General features: G+C 36.2%; 2 protein-coding genes across 2 annotated transcripts; both read left to right on the forward strand.

Moving 5' to 3' along the window:
- Window positions 1–780: 780 nt before the first annotated feature.
- Window positions 781–1,634, forward strand: LOC144445238 (trafficking protein particle complex subunit 12-like). The gene is made up of 2 exons (XM_078134780.1): window positions 781–927; window positions 1,392–1,634. Exons 1-2 carry the CDS (start codon window positions 781–783, stop codon window positions 1,632–1,634), a joined length of 390 nt encoding a protein of 129 aa, XP_077990906.1.
- Window positions 1,635–7,799: 6,165 nt separating this feature from the next.
- On the forward strand, window positions 7,800–18,510 carry LOC144445239 (uncharacterized). Its single transcript, XM_078134781.1, has 6 exons — window positions 7,800–8,649; window positions 12,580–12,665; window positions 13,585–13,690; window positions 15,237–15,317; window positions 16,439–16,491; window positions 18,320–18,510. The coding sequence occupies exons 1-6, from the start codon at window positions 7,800–7,802 to the stop codon at window positions 18,320–18,322; spliced, it is 1,179 nt and encodes a 392-aa protein (XP_077990907.1). The 3' UTR covers window positions 18,323–18,510.
- Window positions 18,511–19,269: the final 759 nt, after the last annotated feature.

A 19,269-nucleotide genomic window follows, 5' to 3' on the forward strand; every position in this document is an offset into this window, starting at 1 on the left:
TGTGAATGACAACGTCTACACACTCATCAAACACAATTACCATAAACCAATAAGACATAGTAATGACGTAAATGTGTTTGTCAACACCTGTATGCAGAGATTGAATATATTAAAGTATATATATGCATACATGGCCCAACCCACTAATCTCAATGGAATGTCCAGTCTGAAAATGACATTAGCTAGACTGTTTGGGCAAGCCCTCACTGCGAACTTCGTTCGCTTATAGTATCGAAAGAAAGCCCGAACGTCTAGCAGCAAGACTAGTTCATGCATAGAGTCAACTCTCTACAATTGATGTCTGGTGTAGTGGTGACTTGAGATTTAATACAGCGCCCTCTTTTGTCCAGTATTGTCCATTATAATTCCAGCAGTGTTTCAAGAATCAGAAATTAATCAATCAATCTATCTATCTATCTATCTATCTATCTATCTATCTATCTATCTATCTATCTATCTATCTATCTATCTATCTATCTATCTATCTATCTATCTATCTATCTATCTATCTATCTATCTATCTCTCTCTCTCTCTCTCTATCTATCTATCTCTCTCTCTCTCTATCCATCCATCCCTTCCATCCATCCATCCATCCATCCATCCATCCATTCATTCATTCATCCACCCACCCACCCACATGCCCACCCTACCACCCACCCACACACCCACCCACCCACCCATCCACATCCATCCATCCACACATCCATTTTGTCCATTCACCTTTTTTTCTGTCATCTCTAGCATCAATTATAGTTCCTGTAGAACATGTTTTTTCTTACATGCTATGTAATTGGATGCAACAACTTATTATTCATCACTGTTCCTTTCTTTCTTACAGAGGTTTTTATTGGTTATCTCTGACAAATTACTTAGAAGCCCACAAGAACTTTTCAGAAGTGACAAAATTGGACCCAAGCAATGCTCTAGTAAGTCACTAACATAGTTTCTATTTGAGGGAACAATAAAATGCAGTTTGGTTGAAATGTCTTGTTTCATTTGTAATGTTGGTTTTTATATACCATTAGTGCTTTCTCACTTTGTGCTCAAAGTGTTGTACAATTATTACTCCTGGCACAGAACTATAGTGGCACAATGACCTTTTATACTTTCTCATCTTCCTGGGGAGCATACAATCCATTGCAGATTCTATAAGTGCATAGGATTAAGCATTCACATTGCAGCCTCTATCCTACCAGGTCCCCAATTATACAGTTGGGTTGGGTTGACTGATGCACAATCATGGCTCAAATCTTGCCCAAGGACTTTATCCATGCAGAAACAAACAGCAGCGACAGGGCTTGAACCTGCACCCTGCATATTCCCAGCCGACCACTCTATTTATTTGACCATCATGACTTCTTTAACTGAGTTGTATTTCTAATTTTCACAGGCTATCAACAATTTGGCTGTCTGTTTACTGTATGTTGGAAGACTAAAAGAAGCCTTGAAAGCTTTAGAAAGTTTAGTCCATAAAGACCCGACAAAGTACCTCCAGGAAGGCGTGTTATTTAATCTGTGTACCATGTATGAACTGGAATCATCAAGAAGTATGCATAAAAAACAAGTTTTATTAGATTTAGTTAGTAAATACAAAGGTGACGGATTTAACGTCCAGTGTCTCAAAATGATCTAAAAAACTTTTTCTCTGTTCTTTCTCAAACGGTTTATATATGGATGTATAAAAATGATGTATGAATTTATCTGCTTTTTACTCCTTTGAAGACTAAGAATCACTCTGGTCAAAGTTCCAGGACTCGAATTTAACTTTCAGGCCTGGTAGTCAATTTTTTATCCAAGTAAATTGTTTCAGCTACAATTCTCCATTGATTTGCACTTGTCTAACAGACTACCAAATAATAAAAGTCGGTAGTCTAGATACAATGTTTGGTAGTCTATATGCTCTTGACTACTGCCAATTTTGAGCCCTGCAAACTAACCTGGTTTGTAACCCAATATGAGTAACATTAGGGTTAGGGATTTTAGAGTTCCCACCATGGCAAGATTGAAGAATACTACAGGCCAAATATGTATGTATTGTGTACTCAAGTAAGTTTTGTAACCAAACAAAATGTAGGAGTATGGTAACATTAGGGTTAGGGATTTTAGAGTACCCACTGTGATAAACTGAAGAAATGGGCCAGATGTACAGTATATGTTGACTGTACCCTAGCCTGTTTTGTAACGCAAACAAAATGAAGCAGGCAAGTAACATTAGGGTTAGGGATAGAGTACCCACCTTAGCAGGACTAACGAACAATGGCTCAGTATATATGTTGGGTACCCTCGTCTGTTTTGTAAAGCAAACAAAATGAAGCAGGCCAGTAACATTAGGGTTAGGGATGTTAGAGTTACCCATCCTGATAAACTGAAGAAGTGGGCCAGATGTACATACAGTATATGTTGTGAACCCTAGCCTGTTTTGTAACCCAAACAAAATGAGGCTGGCAAGTAACATTAGGGTTAGGGATTTTAAAGTACCCATCATGGCAAGACTGAAGAACATTTGGTCCAAGATATATATATTGTAGGTGATGTAAAATCATGAAGTGACTCTCCAGAACATATAGTTTATGAAAATATCTCAATTTCCTAAAACTAAAAATTATGCCATAATGTACTTGTGATAATGTAGCAACCTTTGTAGAATGATAGACATCTATGGGGAAAGAAATATTCTCAATACCTTGATAGAAATGTGTTCAGTGTTTACAGATGATGATTCTCCTATTCTTTACATTCTAACAATGTCGAGTTCCTCTCTCTGTACAGCCATTTTGTCTATTTTTGAGTTTATGTAGCACAGATATATTAACCGGGAATATAACATTCAAGTGCAATATTCAAGTATTTGTTGCTATGATAAGATTAGCACAAGATATATTTTGTCAGGTGATGACACTTTGGTGAAGGTTTGCCCTATTTGCTGTACATAGGGTGTCCTTTAATATGGTGCACCACTACCCAGCATGCAACAGTCATTGAAGTGGCCATATGGATTAGGACTGGGTATTTATTTTGGATTTTTAATTTATAGGAAAATAATATCATGGCTTCCTACTTGAAAAATCAATGTGAAACAACATATGCCGAGTCCTTGTTTGTAACTCTGAGTCAGTAATCAAAATGGCAAAAGCTAAATAAAGGTGTAAAATGTTTGTTATTGTACGTACAAAAACAAACTTTGTACACATTTTTCAATTTTTTGCAATGTACAAGTTAAGGAAGTCATGATGAAATTGTTTTATAAATTAAAAAATCCAAACTAAATGCCCAATCTTCGTTCATATGACCACTTTAAGTGCATACATCTTTAAGACAATTTTGTGTATTCTATTCTGTTGAATTAGTCAAGTTCAGCTTTCTTCAAGGTTAAGGAGGAATTAAAACCTCCAAGCACTATTTCAAAAGACTAAATGTACAAGAAGCCAAAATTGGATTGAAATCCATCAATATGCCATAGTATCCAAAAATAGGGAACTTGCAAACCCGCCATGTTGAATGTTGCATCATGGGAAATGTGATACTAAATACTAGTCAATTAGCATTGTACACAATGTTGATACATTGTTTGAAACCACAAATAATCAATTCATAGTCACCCTGACCATTGTGGGAGATTTATTTTATCGGTAGCTCCAGATTAGGTATTACAATAACCACAGATAATCCCATAGTCCTTTGCATCTGAGCATGCTCAGTCTGGATTGCAAGTTCCCTATTGTGTAACATTGTTTAAACTAAAACTTGCTTTGTAGATATACACCAACTACTACAAGTGAATGTTAACTACAACAAAGAAACTACATCGTCATGTATATGTCTCGATGTCAAATCTACACATGTATAGTTGAAATTATCAAAAGTGAATAAAGATAAAGAAGTTGCCATGGTAATGTCTCCAGTCAGACTTATTTCTGTCTTTAGTACACTTGTATTGATTACTGCTATCAACTTAAAGGAAAAGTCCAGTCAGACTTATTTATGCCTTTAGTACACTTGTATTGATTACTGCTATCAACTTAAAGGTAAAGTCCAGTCAGACTTATTTCTGTCTTTAGTACACTTGTATTGATTACTGCTATCAACTTAAAGGAAAAGTCCAGTCAGACTTATTTCTGTCTTTAGTACACTTGTATTGATTACTGCTATCAACTTAAAGGAAAAGTCCAGTCAGACTTATTTCTGCCTTTAGTACACTTGTATTGATTACTGCTATCAACTTAAAGGGAAAGTCCAGTCAGACTTATTTCTGTCTTTAGTACACTTGTATTGATTACTGCTATCAACTTACAGTAAAGTCCAGTCAGACTTATTTCTGCCTTTAGTACACTTGTATTGATTACTGTTATCAACTTAAAGGAAAAGTCCAGTCAGACTTATTTCTACCTTTAGTACACTTGTATTGATTACTGCTATCAACTTAAAGGAAAAGTCCAGTCAGACTTATTTCTACCTTTAGTACACTTGTATTGATTACTGCTGGAAAAGTCCAGTCGGACTTATTTCTGTCTTTAGTACACTTGTATTGATTACTGCTATCAACTTAAAGGAAAACTCCAATCAGACTTATTTCTGCCTTTAGTACACTTGTATTGATTACTGCTATCAACTTAAAGGAAAAGTCCAGTCAGACTTATTTCTACCTTTAGTACACTTGTATTGATTACTGCTGGAAAAGTCCAGTCGGACTTATTTCTGTCTTTAGTACACTTGTATTGATTACTGTTATCAACTTAAAGGAAAATTCCAGTCAGACTTATTTCTACCTTTGGTACACTTGTATTGATTACTGCTATCAACTTAAAGGAAAAGTCCAGTCAGACTTATTTCTGTCTTTAGTACACTTGTATTGATTACTGCTATCAACTTAAAGGAAAAGTCCAGTCAGACTTATTTCTGCCTTTAGTACACTTGTATTGATTACTGCTATCAACTTAAAGGGAAAGTCCAGTCAGACTTATTTCTGTCTTTAGTACACTTGTATTGATTACTGCTATCAACTTACAGTAAAGTCCAGTCAGACTTATTTCTGCCTTTAGTACACTTGTATTGATTACTGTTATCAACTTAAAGGAAAAGTCCAGTCAGACTTATTTCTACCTTTAGTACACTTGTATTGATTACTGCTGGAAAAGTCCAGTCGGACTTATTTCTGTCTTTAGTACACTTGTATTGATTACTGCTATCAACTTAAAGGAAAACTCCAATCAGACTTATTTCTGCCTTTAGTACACTTGTATTGATTACTGCTATCAACTTAAAGGAAAAGTCCAGTCAGACTTATTTCTACCTTTAGTACACTTGTATTGATTACTGCTGGAAAAGTCCAGTCGGACTTATTTCTGTCTTTAGTACACTTGTATTGATTACTGCTATCAACTTAAAGGAAAACTCCAATCAGACTTATTTCTGCCTTTAGTACACTTGTATTGATTACTGCTATCAACTTAAAGGAAAAGTCCAGTCAGACTTATTTCTACCTTTAGTACACTTGTATTGATTACTGCTGGAAAAGTCCAGTCGGACTTATTTCTGTCTTTAGTACACTTGTATTGATTACTGTTATCAACTTAAAGGAAAAGTCCAGTCAGACTTATTTCTACCTTTAGTACACTTGTATTGATTACTGCTGGAAAAGTCCAGTCAGACTTATTTCTGTCTTTAGTACACTTGTATTGATTACTGCTATCAACTTACATATGGTTTTGGGGTGATGAAATAGCACCTCAGTAACTTCTTCAATTTTGAAATCTTGGAAAGAAGCCCTACTGCACTTGACATGTGTTCAGTGATTTTGAGGATTTCCTGCAAGGGTTTATGGGAAACACTCAGGTGATGACATCATGAAGAACCTAATCTCTTTGCCTTGACAAATACAGAGGTTACACAGGTAACGCAGAACTATTTCCCCTCCCTTGTCTAGGGTAGAACCAATATATGCCACATACTAGTACATGCACTTCAGCATTTCTATATGAGATAGAAAAGTATGGACACAATGCTAAACCAAGGGTCCCATGAGTAAAAATATATAGTGCTATCTGTATTATACGTTTAATCAAGACCTAAAGTAGTCTGTAAGGTACGCCGTGACGGGGCGCCCTCAACCATCGGCCAACCCCTAACAGTGAGAGGAGGCCGGTGAGGGCGAAACGTCACGACGTATCTTACAGTCTAGACCCAAAGGTGTTATCTATTGCAAATCAAATTGCCCCGATATTTGTAGTAATGCCGACATTTGTAATAAAAATCATATTGTTCTTGTAATAAAACCGACTTTTGTAATAATTAGCGCAATTTATAATTATTCAAGTATTCTATGGCTTCAATTATGTGTATGATAAAGTTCATAACAAACGTCTCCCAACCCCGACAATGATAGCATACAGAAGATGTAGAAATCGTAAAGAAAATTAAAACTAACCAGTGCCGTCATAAGCAGCGGCAAGCTACGGCTGAAACGACAGCACTGTACAACAACATTTGTAATAAGCCGACATTTGTATAAATTCTGTGAACAACAATATAATTGTAATAAAAAGTGTTCATATTTGTAATAAATTCATAAAAGATCTATGTAATAAACCTGTCGAAATTTGTAATAAAAATTAAAAACTAATTAATATAAGGTAATTCCTCTCAGCTTTTAGAGAAATGGCCGGCGTTACTCGATCCTAAACTTGGAAGGGAGCATCGTCATTACAGGTTTCCTAGAATCAATGTACAACAATTATTTCATTCTTACGCCATTTGGATCTTCAAGTCTGCATATCAAGTATTGTTTGCAAAAAAAAATCTTAGGTGCAGTGGTAGTTGATGTAAGTTGCATAGCATTATAAGTCACCCTAGTTGCAATTATTGCAATAATGTGGTGAAAGCGGCTAGATGTCTTTATTTACCTCTATTTCCATCGTTTTGTGCCGTTTGTTTTGTTCCGAGTGATCACCGCCTTCCCACACGATGATCGATGATGGGAAGGCGGTGATCACTCGGAACAAAACAAACGACACAAAACGATGGAAATAGAGGTAAATAAAGACATCTAGCCGCTTTCACCACAGCAGATTTTATTCAGATTGCAATAATTGTAGCTTTATTTTTATTTTCAATAAATTTTTTCTTTGTTCTTTTCTTTTATTTTGCGTTACACAATATTTTCCGTTTTACTTTTTCTTAGGGGGTTTGAAATCCACCCTCTAGACCGCCCATTTCCAAGATATTTTCGCTAAATTCAATTCAATTCATTCAATCTTTATTATGCTACACACACTACCAGAGCTGCAGAGAGTGTGGTATAGTACAACTTTTGAAGCCTCGAAAACACGAAGCGCGAGCGTCGCAGTCGACTAGTCACACATGTACAAGGATATTCGAGTACGGTTATAGCTGGTATCAATACATACAAATTATTTCATTTAGCTTTAATTTTAGTAAAGAGAAGCTCCGAGGTCTGTGAGAGAGTCTAATTCTCTGGCAGTCGCCAACCTCATATGCATGACAATTCATCATTATATTGATTATAGGAAGTTTACTGCGACGAAGCCACAATAAATTTTGTAATGTTCTCGGTAAACGACTCCTAAATGTTAAAATTGGTTAATATCATTAGCAAAAACATTCGTGACCTCTTTCAGACCATCAGAATTTTTTTCGCACCCTTTCGCACCGGGTTTCGCACCCCAATTGTCTCATACGCGCCCCTGTCGCAAGTTTTGCACGTTTCCTTAATTGCCGCCCTCGTCGACTGGTCCAGGTACCCATTTTTTTTTTATATTGACCGATTTTATGAGCAAATAACATGGCGGAAGCATTAGATTCAGAATATGGCGAGGACTTGGAATGGTCTGATGAACTTTACACACTTAGGGAATTCGTGGAGAAATACGAAAACGACTTGCCTCAGATACTGAAAGTATCCGAAGGGGTATATGATGACGATACTTCGTTCTCAACTGGAGAGATTTGTAAAATACATGGCGTGCGTAGAGAATCCAAGATACTGGCAACAGTTCGAAAGCAACCAGGAAATAGCCTTGAAAAAATCACTATTCCGATGGATTTTAATGGTATGTTGGCTGTTATCCCCGATGGTCATAAGGCGCGCGCGGTGAATCCCGAGAACGAATACAGCGTCGATGAACTGTTAGATCAATTTAAACTTCCTGTCAAAGTCAAATTCACGAATTATGACCGAGAGACAAACGCTATGCTGCACGAGCTCGGGGGAGCTGACACCATATTCAACTTAATGAAAGAAGTCCAAGAAACGTATGTTATTGGAAGTACCAAAGTGGATGGTGTCAGATATATGTGTATTATGACATTGGATTATGACGATGTCGAATTCTTCGTTGCCGAAGACGATAGTGCCGATTACGAACTGATAGTAGACAAATTCAAATTGCCCAATATTGAAGTTGACAAAATGAACAACATGCCATACTTGGAGTATTATGAGAAACCAAAAGTTTACAGACAAGAAGAATCGCTTTATCTGAATGTCGGTGTGCCAGTGCAGGATGTGCCAGTGCAGGATGTGCCGGTGGAGAAGACGGACCCAGGCCCAGGCCCATCCAACATAGCGAAAGAATCATCACATGCACATGATGAGGACGAACAAACACCACCTCCTCTTCCTCCACGGCAACGTAAGTGTTTACAGTAGAAATGATGTTGGCTTGGTGTTTCACTCATGGGACAGAATGTTGTAGTTACCATTAGTTTGCACACATTTCTACTCAAGGCTAACAATAACAGAGAAACAACACACATACAGCAGGAACCTTTACCCATACACATTGAAAAGTGATAAACCATTGCTATTCTTTTACAGTGCAGTAAAAACAGGCTTCTGTTGAAAACATTACACATAGACTTGATGATTTCAATGGCTTCAATTGTTTACTTTCCAACAGGTAATCCAAATCTTAACTAGTCTAATTCCTGACGACCATATTCCAATTTTACACTGCACTATCATCACACATTACATCTAGTGAATGTCGTTACTCTCACACAGAATTCTGTGCTGCCCCTACAGTGTTCATGTAAACATGATGATGTTGTCACACCCCATGTGATTTTAGTTTACATGTAAGCAGACTGGAGGTGGAGTTTGGATTTTACATTTTTATGGTTCACTATAAACTGTTGATTGTATTATCGATACCGAGATCATTTCGTTAGACTTTGTTTCTAGCGGATATCGTTCCAAATGTTTTGATAAAAAAACTAAACTAAACTAAACAATTGAAAAACAGTTGAAAATGCAAATTTATTCAACATGGATTCAAAATTTGAGAATATCATTTGAACAAAAATATACCAGCTGCCTCATGATGTACACTCGACAAATACATTTACATGTACTACCCAGGCCCTCTGATTACATCTGGCCTCAGAGGCTCATCGCTATCTGTATAACCAAAATGCTGTGTTGATTTTCACATTGTGAAACTACATTGTATTGTACTGATATCTGGTAACATAGATAAGGTTGCAATAAAGTTATTCTTATTATTACATTCAAAAAGTGTATGCAAATTTGCCTAGCAACAAGACCACGCCCACAGCAACAGCCAAATGATCATGTACATTGCAAAGATAACAACAGGGATTAATATACAACTGAATGAACATTCAAAAATGTATGTAAGTGTGCCTAGCAACAAGACCACGCCCACAGCAACAGCCAAATGATCACATATAAGATAACAACAGTGCTGGATAAGCAACTGGATAAATCATTCAGCAAATGATGGATAAACAATTTTTTAAAAACTGTACAGTTGTGCTACAACGCCATTGGTGCTATTTTTTCTTCTTTCATTTTAAATTGTTCATAGCAACCACGACCATGCCAATAGCAACGGCCAAACAATTAAGTATTTCACAAAGATATCAGAGATTCTTGGACAAGTGAACCACTATTCAATGTATTGTATAAATAAAGTTACGGGTGAGCAACATGAAAATTGTCAACGTAGGCGAATAGGGGACTTGCAAACCCGCCATGTTTAATGTTGCATCATGGGAAATTTGATAATAAATACTAATCAAATAGTATCGTAATCAATAATGTTACATTGTTTGTAACCACAAATATAAATTCATAGTCACCCTGACCATTGTGGGAGGTTTATTTTATCGATAGCTTCAGACTAAGGTATTATGGAAACCACAGAAAATCACATAGTCCTTTGTGTCTGAGCATGCTCAGTCTGGGTTGCAAGTTCCCTATTATGTTGTAACGAACCCGTGCACAATGTGGACCTGTGGACTTGTCAACATAGTTCTGATGCAATATATTACAGAAACTATTTGAAGGTCATAGGCCATGCAGGTGTGACCATTACAAATAGTGTCAGGAAATAACAGAGTAGACTTATGTGTATGATACAATACATACAATGGTTTGTCAAATAGCGTGAACACTTTACTGGGGACACTTGTTTTTGATGAACAGGTAACATTAGAAGTAATTGAATGAGGATGGGATCCTTGATATCAAAGCTGACCAGTCATTCCCATAGTCTCGGTTACCCAGACTCTCTTCGCTGGGGGTTCTGCCTATGAGATCTCCCCAAACGAGAGTCTGGGAAAACCACGTTCTTACTCACTCACAGCGGAAGTAGCTGCTGGAGCAGTGCATCATGGGGAGTACTTCACATCAACATTGCAGGCTGAATGATTTAGGTACCTTCACTACAGATTATCACTTCTCAAGTGACTGATATATATTAATTACAACAAACAGGCCTTGTAAGCCCATTTTTTATGTTTGGAAGAAATGTACTGTGTCACTTCCATTGCAGGATAGTTGGAACATGGTTTTCTCAGACTCTCGTTTGGGGAGGTCTCGTAGGTAGAGCCCCCAGTGGTGAGAGTCTGGGTAACTGAAACTATCATCCCCACTGAGTGACACAATATAGCAGCACACACACAGTCAGGTACTAAGATAAATAATAGGCGGATGGATAAACACAGATGTAGATGTTGAGTACAGTTATGTGGCTTCATCAAAACTTCAGTTGCTCTGTGTATGTCTTACATGTAGTACCAGACTGTGTGTGTATGTTGCTATTGTGTCACCATGACATTCACAAGCCATTAGCGGTCCAAGTGCAACAAACCCGTGGGCTTGCCTGGCGAAAACGGGTGTCATAAAAGTTGTTTGCATCTCTAAAGCTGTTTGTAGCGTTACTTATAATAGCCTAATAAATTGATAACAACTGATATAAGACGGAGATAAGGTTTGCCTCAATTGCAGTCCATGCAGACGGCCGAATAGTGGTTTTACAGCTGTTTACTTGTGTTATGTAAGAGCCCATCATTACATGTGTAAATATTGGTACTCTTTGATAACAATTCACTTGCTTGGCTAATGGCTTGTCCCAGTAATGCTCAGGGGGGATGACTGGTCAGGTTTGATAAGGAGCTCATATCCAATTACTTCTAATGTTCATGCTATTTGGCAAACTTATAATTCATATTTGACTGGCATGTTGCTATGACAACAGACTTGATAGAATACAGGACAATTACACAAACATTATGCATATTTATGACTTATCTGAAGGAAATATTTAGGAGACATGAATATTCAGTGTTCATCTAATAAATATTCATGTATCTTACTAGCTATGAGGCATAAATTGTACCACTGAAAGAACAAGAGAGGTGAAAAAGAGTTTTAATTAATATGTGAAATCATAAAAAGACTCTTCAGAACTCAAATGTTGATGGAATTACCTGTGGTGGTTATAGCCCCTTTAAGGTGACACGTACATATTGAGCTTTGGGCACATTTTAGAGTAAAGTTAATTCACAAATTACAAATACACAATTAACTCTATACAGGCAATTTAGAAACCATACTTTAGATGATAGGGGTAGGACACAGTACCATGGAAGTTCATATTCCAATCTCATACTTACATGTAGCCAACCAGAATCTGTCTTACAATACGTACAACACTTGAGTATTGAAATTGAATCCAAAGGAACCACCAAACAATAACGATAACATCATTGTCTGTGCACTGAGGTATATGTTATACCTGTAAGATTCGGCATAAGATGCGTTCCCATTGGTTGAGTAAATCCACTTAGCACTTAATTAGGATTTGAACGTGAATGCCTATGGTATATTAATTGTTTCAGAAGTCAACGTGCTTATGGTACAAACAAAAGAACAAATGATAATAAACCAAGTAAACAGAGGTAAATAAAGAAATCACACCAAGTTTAGTAAATCAGATTTTAATCAGATTGGGTATCTTAAAAATATACATGCATCGTCTGGTTTAATTTTGAGTTCTATTTATGTTAATGTCTGTATAAGTTATTAATTTCATATTCATCCCCAATATTTTGAACCCAGATTGTATTTGTGTAAATCATACTTGATCACCATGGTTACAGCTTTGGGTTCAAAATTGTTACTCACTTGGAGTGCTTGAATTTTCATTAATGCAACCTTGAGACAAAATATCTGTTTTATTTTTTTAAATTTTATATACCGTCTGGATCACCTCTGTATGAAATGGCTTTATCAACTGTATTAACCAACCATTCAGTTCACTCATACAGTAACATCAGCACAATGCTGTCAGAACTAGACCTTGAGGACCAACTCCCCAACTTTGTTAAGAATGGTATCAGGGTGAGTGTTCTAAATTCTCTAAACTTTGAGGACCAATTGACTCCCTAACTTTGTCAAGAACGGTATAGGGATGAGTGTTCTAAATTCATTAATTAAACAATTTGCAGACCGACTCCCTAACTTTGTCAAGAACAGTATTAGGGTGAGTGTTCTAAATTCTCTAAACTTTGAGGAACAACTCCCAAACTTTGTCAAAACGGTATCAGGGTGCGTGTTCTAAATTCTCTAAACCATTTTTGCAGTATAAGTGCAGATTTTATCTCCAACTATTGTATCTCCTCATTACTCCATACCACGTACATAATTATTGGGCTACAAGTCAGGTACATTCCAATACATGTATAGCCTATAGGCAAATCAGGTGTTCTCTAGCTGCCAATCAAGATGGGAAAAACCAGGTGTACTACATATTTGACAATATCAACCTTGTTTTCAATATGGTCTTTGTGTTATTGGTTTCTTCCCATCAAATGTACAGCCATTACAGATTGGAAGAAATTTTATATTGTCTTTTTAGGTTGATGTCAGTTTCCACATCCACTAGCCTTTTCTCGGGAGACTTCACAATTTTTGCAATTTTATTATTTTTTTCTTGAATACATGAATTGCTTTAGGGTCAGCAGTGACAAACTGGGTGGGGTCGGGTAACTGGAATTAAAACAATTTTTTTAGGCCTAATATAATGCTATTTCATGAAACATAATGGGATAGTCTAGGGATAGAGTGGTACTGCATTATGCACTCTCCAATCATCAATTTGTTCACTGCCATGTGTGGAAATACTTACAGCACTTTCAACCTAACCTGAGACATGTCAGGTGCTGTTAAGACCAACGTACAATATCCTTTCACAGCGTTCAGTATGTACCACTATGTATACATTATGTCATAATTAAGTTCTTGATCATGTTTTTCTTAGGATTCTGTGTTGCTGGCCGAATGGGAAGATCTGAAATCGGTTCTCAAGGAATGTGGATTCGTCCCTGGAGTAATCCTGGAAATTAAACTGTACCTGCAAAGGAAAAGTAGGTTTTATTATTAGCACAATTGAACTGAGGTTCTGTAGTGCTTTAGACATGGTGAAATGTCTGTGTGTGTGTGTGTGTGTGTGTGTGTGTGTGTGTGTGTGTGTGTGTGTGTGTGTGTGTGTGTTTGCATTTGTGTGTGTGTGTGTGTGTGTTTGCATTTGTGTGTGTGTGTGTGTGTATGTGTGTGTGTGTGTGACTGTGTGTGTGTGTGTGTGTGTAAATTACTTCAAGTCAAAAACCACACCACTAATTTGCCTTGATGTGTGTTAAGAACATTACTTAGGGTGTGAAGATCACGAATGTATCAGATGTAAAAAAAACAATTGAGCTCAATATGTACCTGTCATCTTAAAAACGTGAATGCACATATGCCTAGCAACACGATCATGCCCATAGCAACAATGAAATGGTGATGTATCTTGTAAAAATAAATCATATGGATGGTCGGGCAAATGGATCAACTGTCAAAACACTGACATAAGTGACCTAGCAACAAAGATACTACCCATAGCAACAGTACAATTATGGTGTATATAAACATTTTTATAAAAATTATTCAGAAATTTTGGAAACTCTTTTGAGTTAAGTTTTGTTGGAACCACCCTGTTCTCATTTGTATAAAACAAATAATATATAAACGATACAGTTGTGCTACAATGCCATTGGCGCTAGTTTTAGGATCAAATTGGTATTGACATGGAGTGCTACAGTTATTTCAGTATAGACTAATATTTGGTGGTTTTGAATTTGTACGTTAAAAACAATGTCATAATTTTATAATTATCAGATATTATATTATAGCATTACCAATTCCAGTGAATTTTGTGACGTCATCGCTGTACATTATTACTGATAATGTACTCCGTTATTGGGCATCGCGGCCCCGGAACGAGCATAACAATACAAGCTTATTTGTTCTGTTTCTTCATACAACTAGGTATTTTTCGAAATGTATGTTGTTACTTATGATTGCCATTTCCACTGTTTAAAAATACAACGCATTCATGAAACAAATGTGTGTTCACTGCAGTTCATTGAAGTGTATATGTGTGTACGTGTACGTACGTGTGTCGCTATCATTAGTATTCAGCTTCCGGGCCGAACATGGCAGACAATGTTCAGCGCTGTGTATATTATACGTTGTTTTGCGTTTCTCGGTCTACAAATTCACTGGAATTGGCAAAACTATAAAATAATAACAATAATGTACACCCTCCAAGTCCATAATGGACTCAAGCAAACTTTGCACTCCATAATGGGCTTGGCTTTCGCCTCGCCCATTATGTCGTTCAAAGTTTGCTTTCGTCCATTATGGGCTGGGAGGGCGTACATTATTGTTTAAATATTACTTTTGTATCATATGTGATGATTCCACATGTTTCAGTACATGGGATGCTATAAGGGTATTTCAAAGCAAGTAATCATAAAATAACAACCACAATGACAAAGTTCCAGACTCTACCCTTTTCAGTAAAGTGTTGTGCTGCAACACTTTATTGGCTTAGATATTACATTTCCTTTGTCAACGTTATCTATCTCACAGAGCCTCCTTCCCCGTGTAAAGTAAATGGTAATGACAATGATGATAATGGTGACGATGATGACGATGATTATGATAATTGTGGTGAGGATCTTAAAATAAATAAAGTTTAAAATACTAACTACTAAGAGCATAAAGTCAGAGTCTCTCAGAGCCATACCTTTTTATACAATCAATAACTTCTGTTGGTTTCATCGTCGCAAACCACGGCCTGTTTTAACATTCTTAACGAGCCTCCCATGAAATGTAGTGGTACAAATAATAACTTTGGTTTGCGAGAATGGTTGGTTTACACAAAATATTTTGTCACACTCTCTTTGAGGATGAAAGAAGTCATGAATAATTTAGTAATTTACAGTGCATTTATCCTAAGGCGTAAAAAAAAATTATGTGGTTCTGATTACATTCATTTTTAATTTAAAATAGATGGGGTAGGTAGGTTTTTTATTTTAGTTTATTATACATTTTTTTTCTGTGTGAGTGTCTAGTTCAGGTTCTCCATTGTTTTTCATATGGTCTCTGTGTTGTTTATTTCTTCTCATCAGACGTTCAGCCATTACAGATTGGAAGAACAGTTTTATTTTGTCTTTTTAAGTTGATTTCAGTTTCCGCATCCACAATTTCTTGCTGGACTTCACGATTTTCGTGATTTTATTTATTTATTTTCTTGAATATGTGAAAAAATGTTGAGGGTCAACGTGAAAAAGTAGGTGGGGTCGGAACCAAAGAACTTTTTTTATTTGGCCTTAGCTTTCAAACCAGTTGATTAATTTTTTTTTAAATATAAAATATAACTATCTCATGTTAACCATATTTGCATTACTGTTTATGTTTTCCTTGAACCACAAACCTGACTAGTTTTAACAAACTATTTTTGTGGTCCAGCCAGGAGTTTAAAGTTATTTTTTTTAAAATTAACTTTCATTGCCGATGTATTTACTTAACTAATTCCTTTTCCTCACTTGATATGTCAATTTTCTTTTCTTTTCGACTTCTGGCAAATAAAATATGTACATGAGTGAGAACATTAACATGTCTTGTAGCATAGTCACTATGTCAGTGGCTATCGATAGGATACTATTTTTCAATATGAATGATCTGACAGCAACTTCTATTGTTTTGATGTCTGTAGTCCTAGAATTGATATTATGTTCCTACTTGAACTATGAGAATCACATTTCTTTCTTTGCAATTCAATTTTACAGAAGGATTTGCTCAAGCCAGGCAGCAGAAGGTGATTGCAGACCGTCCAGTAAAGGTATAGTTAAATGAAAATGTTGAATTGTTGATAAATTTGGTTCATACAGGGTTGTAAAATGTTTGGCACACACACACCCAAGACAGATAAAAGTGGTTTAATATCAAAATCTAGATTGTTGTATTCATGTTTATAACTTGAATTCATTTTGCACCAAGAAATACTAAGGAGGTCCACCAAAGCTTTCACCAGGTATCCACCATGGCTTCGTCAGTATTTTCTGAAGTCACAGTGCATGTATGACTTCAGACAATTATCCCAAAGTCACAGAAGTTGGTATTATTGATCCTTATCACAGTTCATTGAGGGTTCATGTATGAATTGTTTCTTTAAACGCACCAGGAAATAAATGTAGTTTCATAAACTTTTGGCTCTGGAGATTAAATTTCATGGTTTCACATCACATATGCACGTCACTCAGTTGCCAAGAAACACCCAATAGGGAACTTGCAATCCAGACTGAGCATGCTCAGACGCAAAGGACTATGGGATTTTCTGTGGTTATCGTAATACCTAACCTGGAGCTACCAATAAGATAAACCTCCCACAATGATCAGGGAGACTATGAATTACTTATTTGTAGTTACAAACAATGTAACATTATTGTTTACAATACTATTTGAGTAGTATTTATTATGACATTTCCCATGATGCAACATTCAACATGGCGGGTTTGCAAGTTCCCTATTGAAACTCTTTTTGATCTCTACTGTTCTTTCACTGGTACACTGGTGCATCATAGGCAAATAATATATCATAAGTTTAATTCCATCAGAGGAATACCCATGAATATGCATTGTTCATCTAATAAATATTCATGACTCCTAAGTGCTTATTTCCTTCAGATACTCATGAATATGCATTGTTCATCTAATAAGTATTCATGTCTGCTAAGACCTATGATGCAACAGTGTGCCACTGCTAGAACAATTGGGGTTTGGTGTTTCCTGACAATGAAGCAGAATTTATATGATAAGATATAATAACATGACTTTCCAGAACCCAAAATTTATGAAAATACTTTTTTCCCCTCTGGAGTGCTGTTCCCCTTAAATTCCCCTTCTAAACCAGTGTTGAATTCGAGTATTTTTTGGTGTTAGATTTGTGAACATAGACTGATCATTTGCATAAATGATAATGAGCTTTCATCATTTTATTCTTCTGCTCATCTTGATGATAATTTAACTGCAATATTTGCTTGTGTGCTGTTCACTCACATGATAAAAAAAACAAAACATTTTTTTAAAATCTTTGGTACACACCATTACTGTATCTTGGATGCATGCTTGCTATTAATGTGGTACTGGATGTGTCCACCAATAAAAAATTACCTAGCAATTATTTCTTTCCACAGAAATCAGCTAATATGACGTCTGACCCGGCTTTCCTGATCATGGTCAAAACATGAATAACTATGTTTTGATCATTTTCAAAATACGATCTTTGACTGTGACCAATTGTTATTTGACCATGAAAGTGACCGGGATCGCACGATTGGCATAATGACATTGTTGTCAATTGTGGTCCTATCACAATCATGGTTCTAGCCATTGTCATTGTCATTCCAATTATCACAACATTGACATTGAGGTGCCTTCACAGGCGGTATTTAAATTCTGAATACATCATGATTTCAGAAGTATCACACAATCGTAACATTCCCATTGTAAGTGTCGACACTTTCTTATAGTTTCTATACAGACTGTAAGATATATCGTATTCCTCTCTGTGAAAGGGGTTCACCAATGTGTGAGGGCACCCTCTCATAGTACCTTACAGACTAGTTTCCACAAACCTGATTTATTGTTCCTTTCAATTTATTTTACAGTAATGGATATCCTGATTACTTCGCAAGAGTAAAAAAGGAGTTAGCAGCAAAGTTGTCAGATGAACTGTAACCTGTGATGGAAGTTATAGAAGATACTGGTACTGGCTGCTGCAAAAAAAAATTAATAGTTGAAAAAGTTTAACTTGATGAGCTGCAAATTGTCCATGCTAATTATATCTGATGAAAAATGATCAATACTGTAGATATACCAAGTCTTGGTTATACCAGATTCCTCTGACAGCCACTAGCCTCAGAGTGTCTGGGACAACTTATGCTATAATAGCATTGTCCCAGACACAGTATTGGTACAAGTGGCTGCACAAAGAGACTGACCCACAACATGACCTCTGTCATAAAATGATAACAAGAGGCAATTCTTAATAAGAGTACTACTGTTTTGGTTAAATCTTCTAACAAAGACATTTACACAAAATGATATACCAGGATTTTACATATATATATTATATATATATATAGAATTGTGTAAGAGCTATCTAGAATGAAGATATACTTATATAGTAAGGGTATATTACAGTTATACTGTTGGTTTTACCCCCCCCCCCCCCCCCCCCCCCCCCCCAGACTTTTGGATCTTGATGAACCATTATTTAGAATGAAGGTACTCACATAGTAAGGGTATATTACATGTATATGTACTGTGGGTTTGAACCCCTTTTTTTGTAAACTTTTGACTTGATTTTTTACACACTATTTTGAATGAAGGTTCTTACATAAGGGAATATTACATGTATATATATTGTGGATTTGGCCCATTTTTGCAACCTTTTGAATTTGAATTTTTCAGTTTTATCTGGAATGAAGGTTCTCACATAGTAAGGGTATATTACATGTATAAGTATTGTGGTTTTGACCCCCTTTTCTTGTAAATTTTCAATTTGATATTTTAAGTGTGATGTGGAATGAAGGAAATCACATAAGGGTATATTACA

Source organism: Glandiceps talaboti, chromosome 14 (assembly GCF_964340395.1).
Source record: "Glandiceps talaboti chromosome 14, keGlaTala1.1, whole genome shotgun sequence".
Classification (NCBI taxonomy): Eukaryota; Metazoa; Hemichordata; class Enteropneusta; family Spengelidae; genus Glandiceps; species Glandiceps talaboti.

Excerpts from the sequence above, each read along its gene's own strand:
- LOC144445238 (XM_078134780.1), top strand. The coding sequence starts at position 781 with ATGCTATGTAATTGGATGCAACAACTTATTATTCATCACTGTTCCTTT. Across the intron at positions 928-1,391 it reads TGGACCCAAGCAATGCTCTA|GCTATCAACAATTTGGCTGT; the intron begins GTAAGTCACTAA and ends TAATTTTCACAG.
- LOC144445239 (XM_078134781.1), top strand. The coding sequence starts at position 7,800 with ATGGCGGAAGCATTAGATTCAGAATATGGCGAGGACTTGGAATGGTCT. Across the intron at positions 12,666-13,584 it reads TTGTTAAGAATGGTATCAGG|GATTCTGTGTTGCTGGCCGA; the intron begins GTGAGTGTTCTA and ends TGTTTTTCTTAG. Across the intron at positions 15,318-16,438 it reads CGATGATTATGATAATTGTG|AAGGATTTGCTCAAGCCAGG; the intron begins GTGAGGATCTTA and ends TCAATTTTACAG.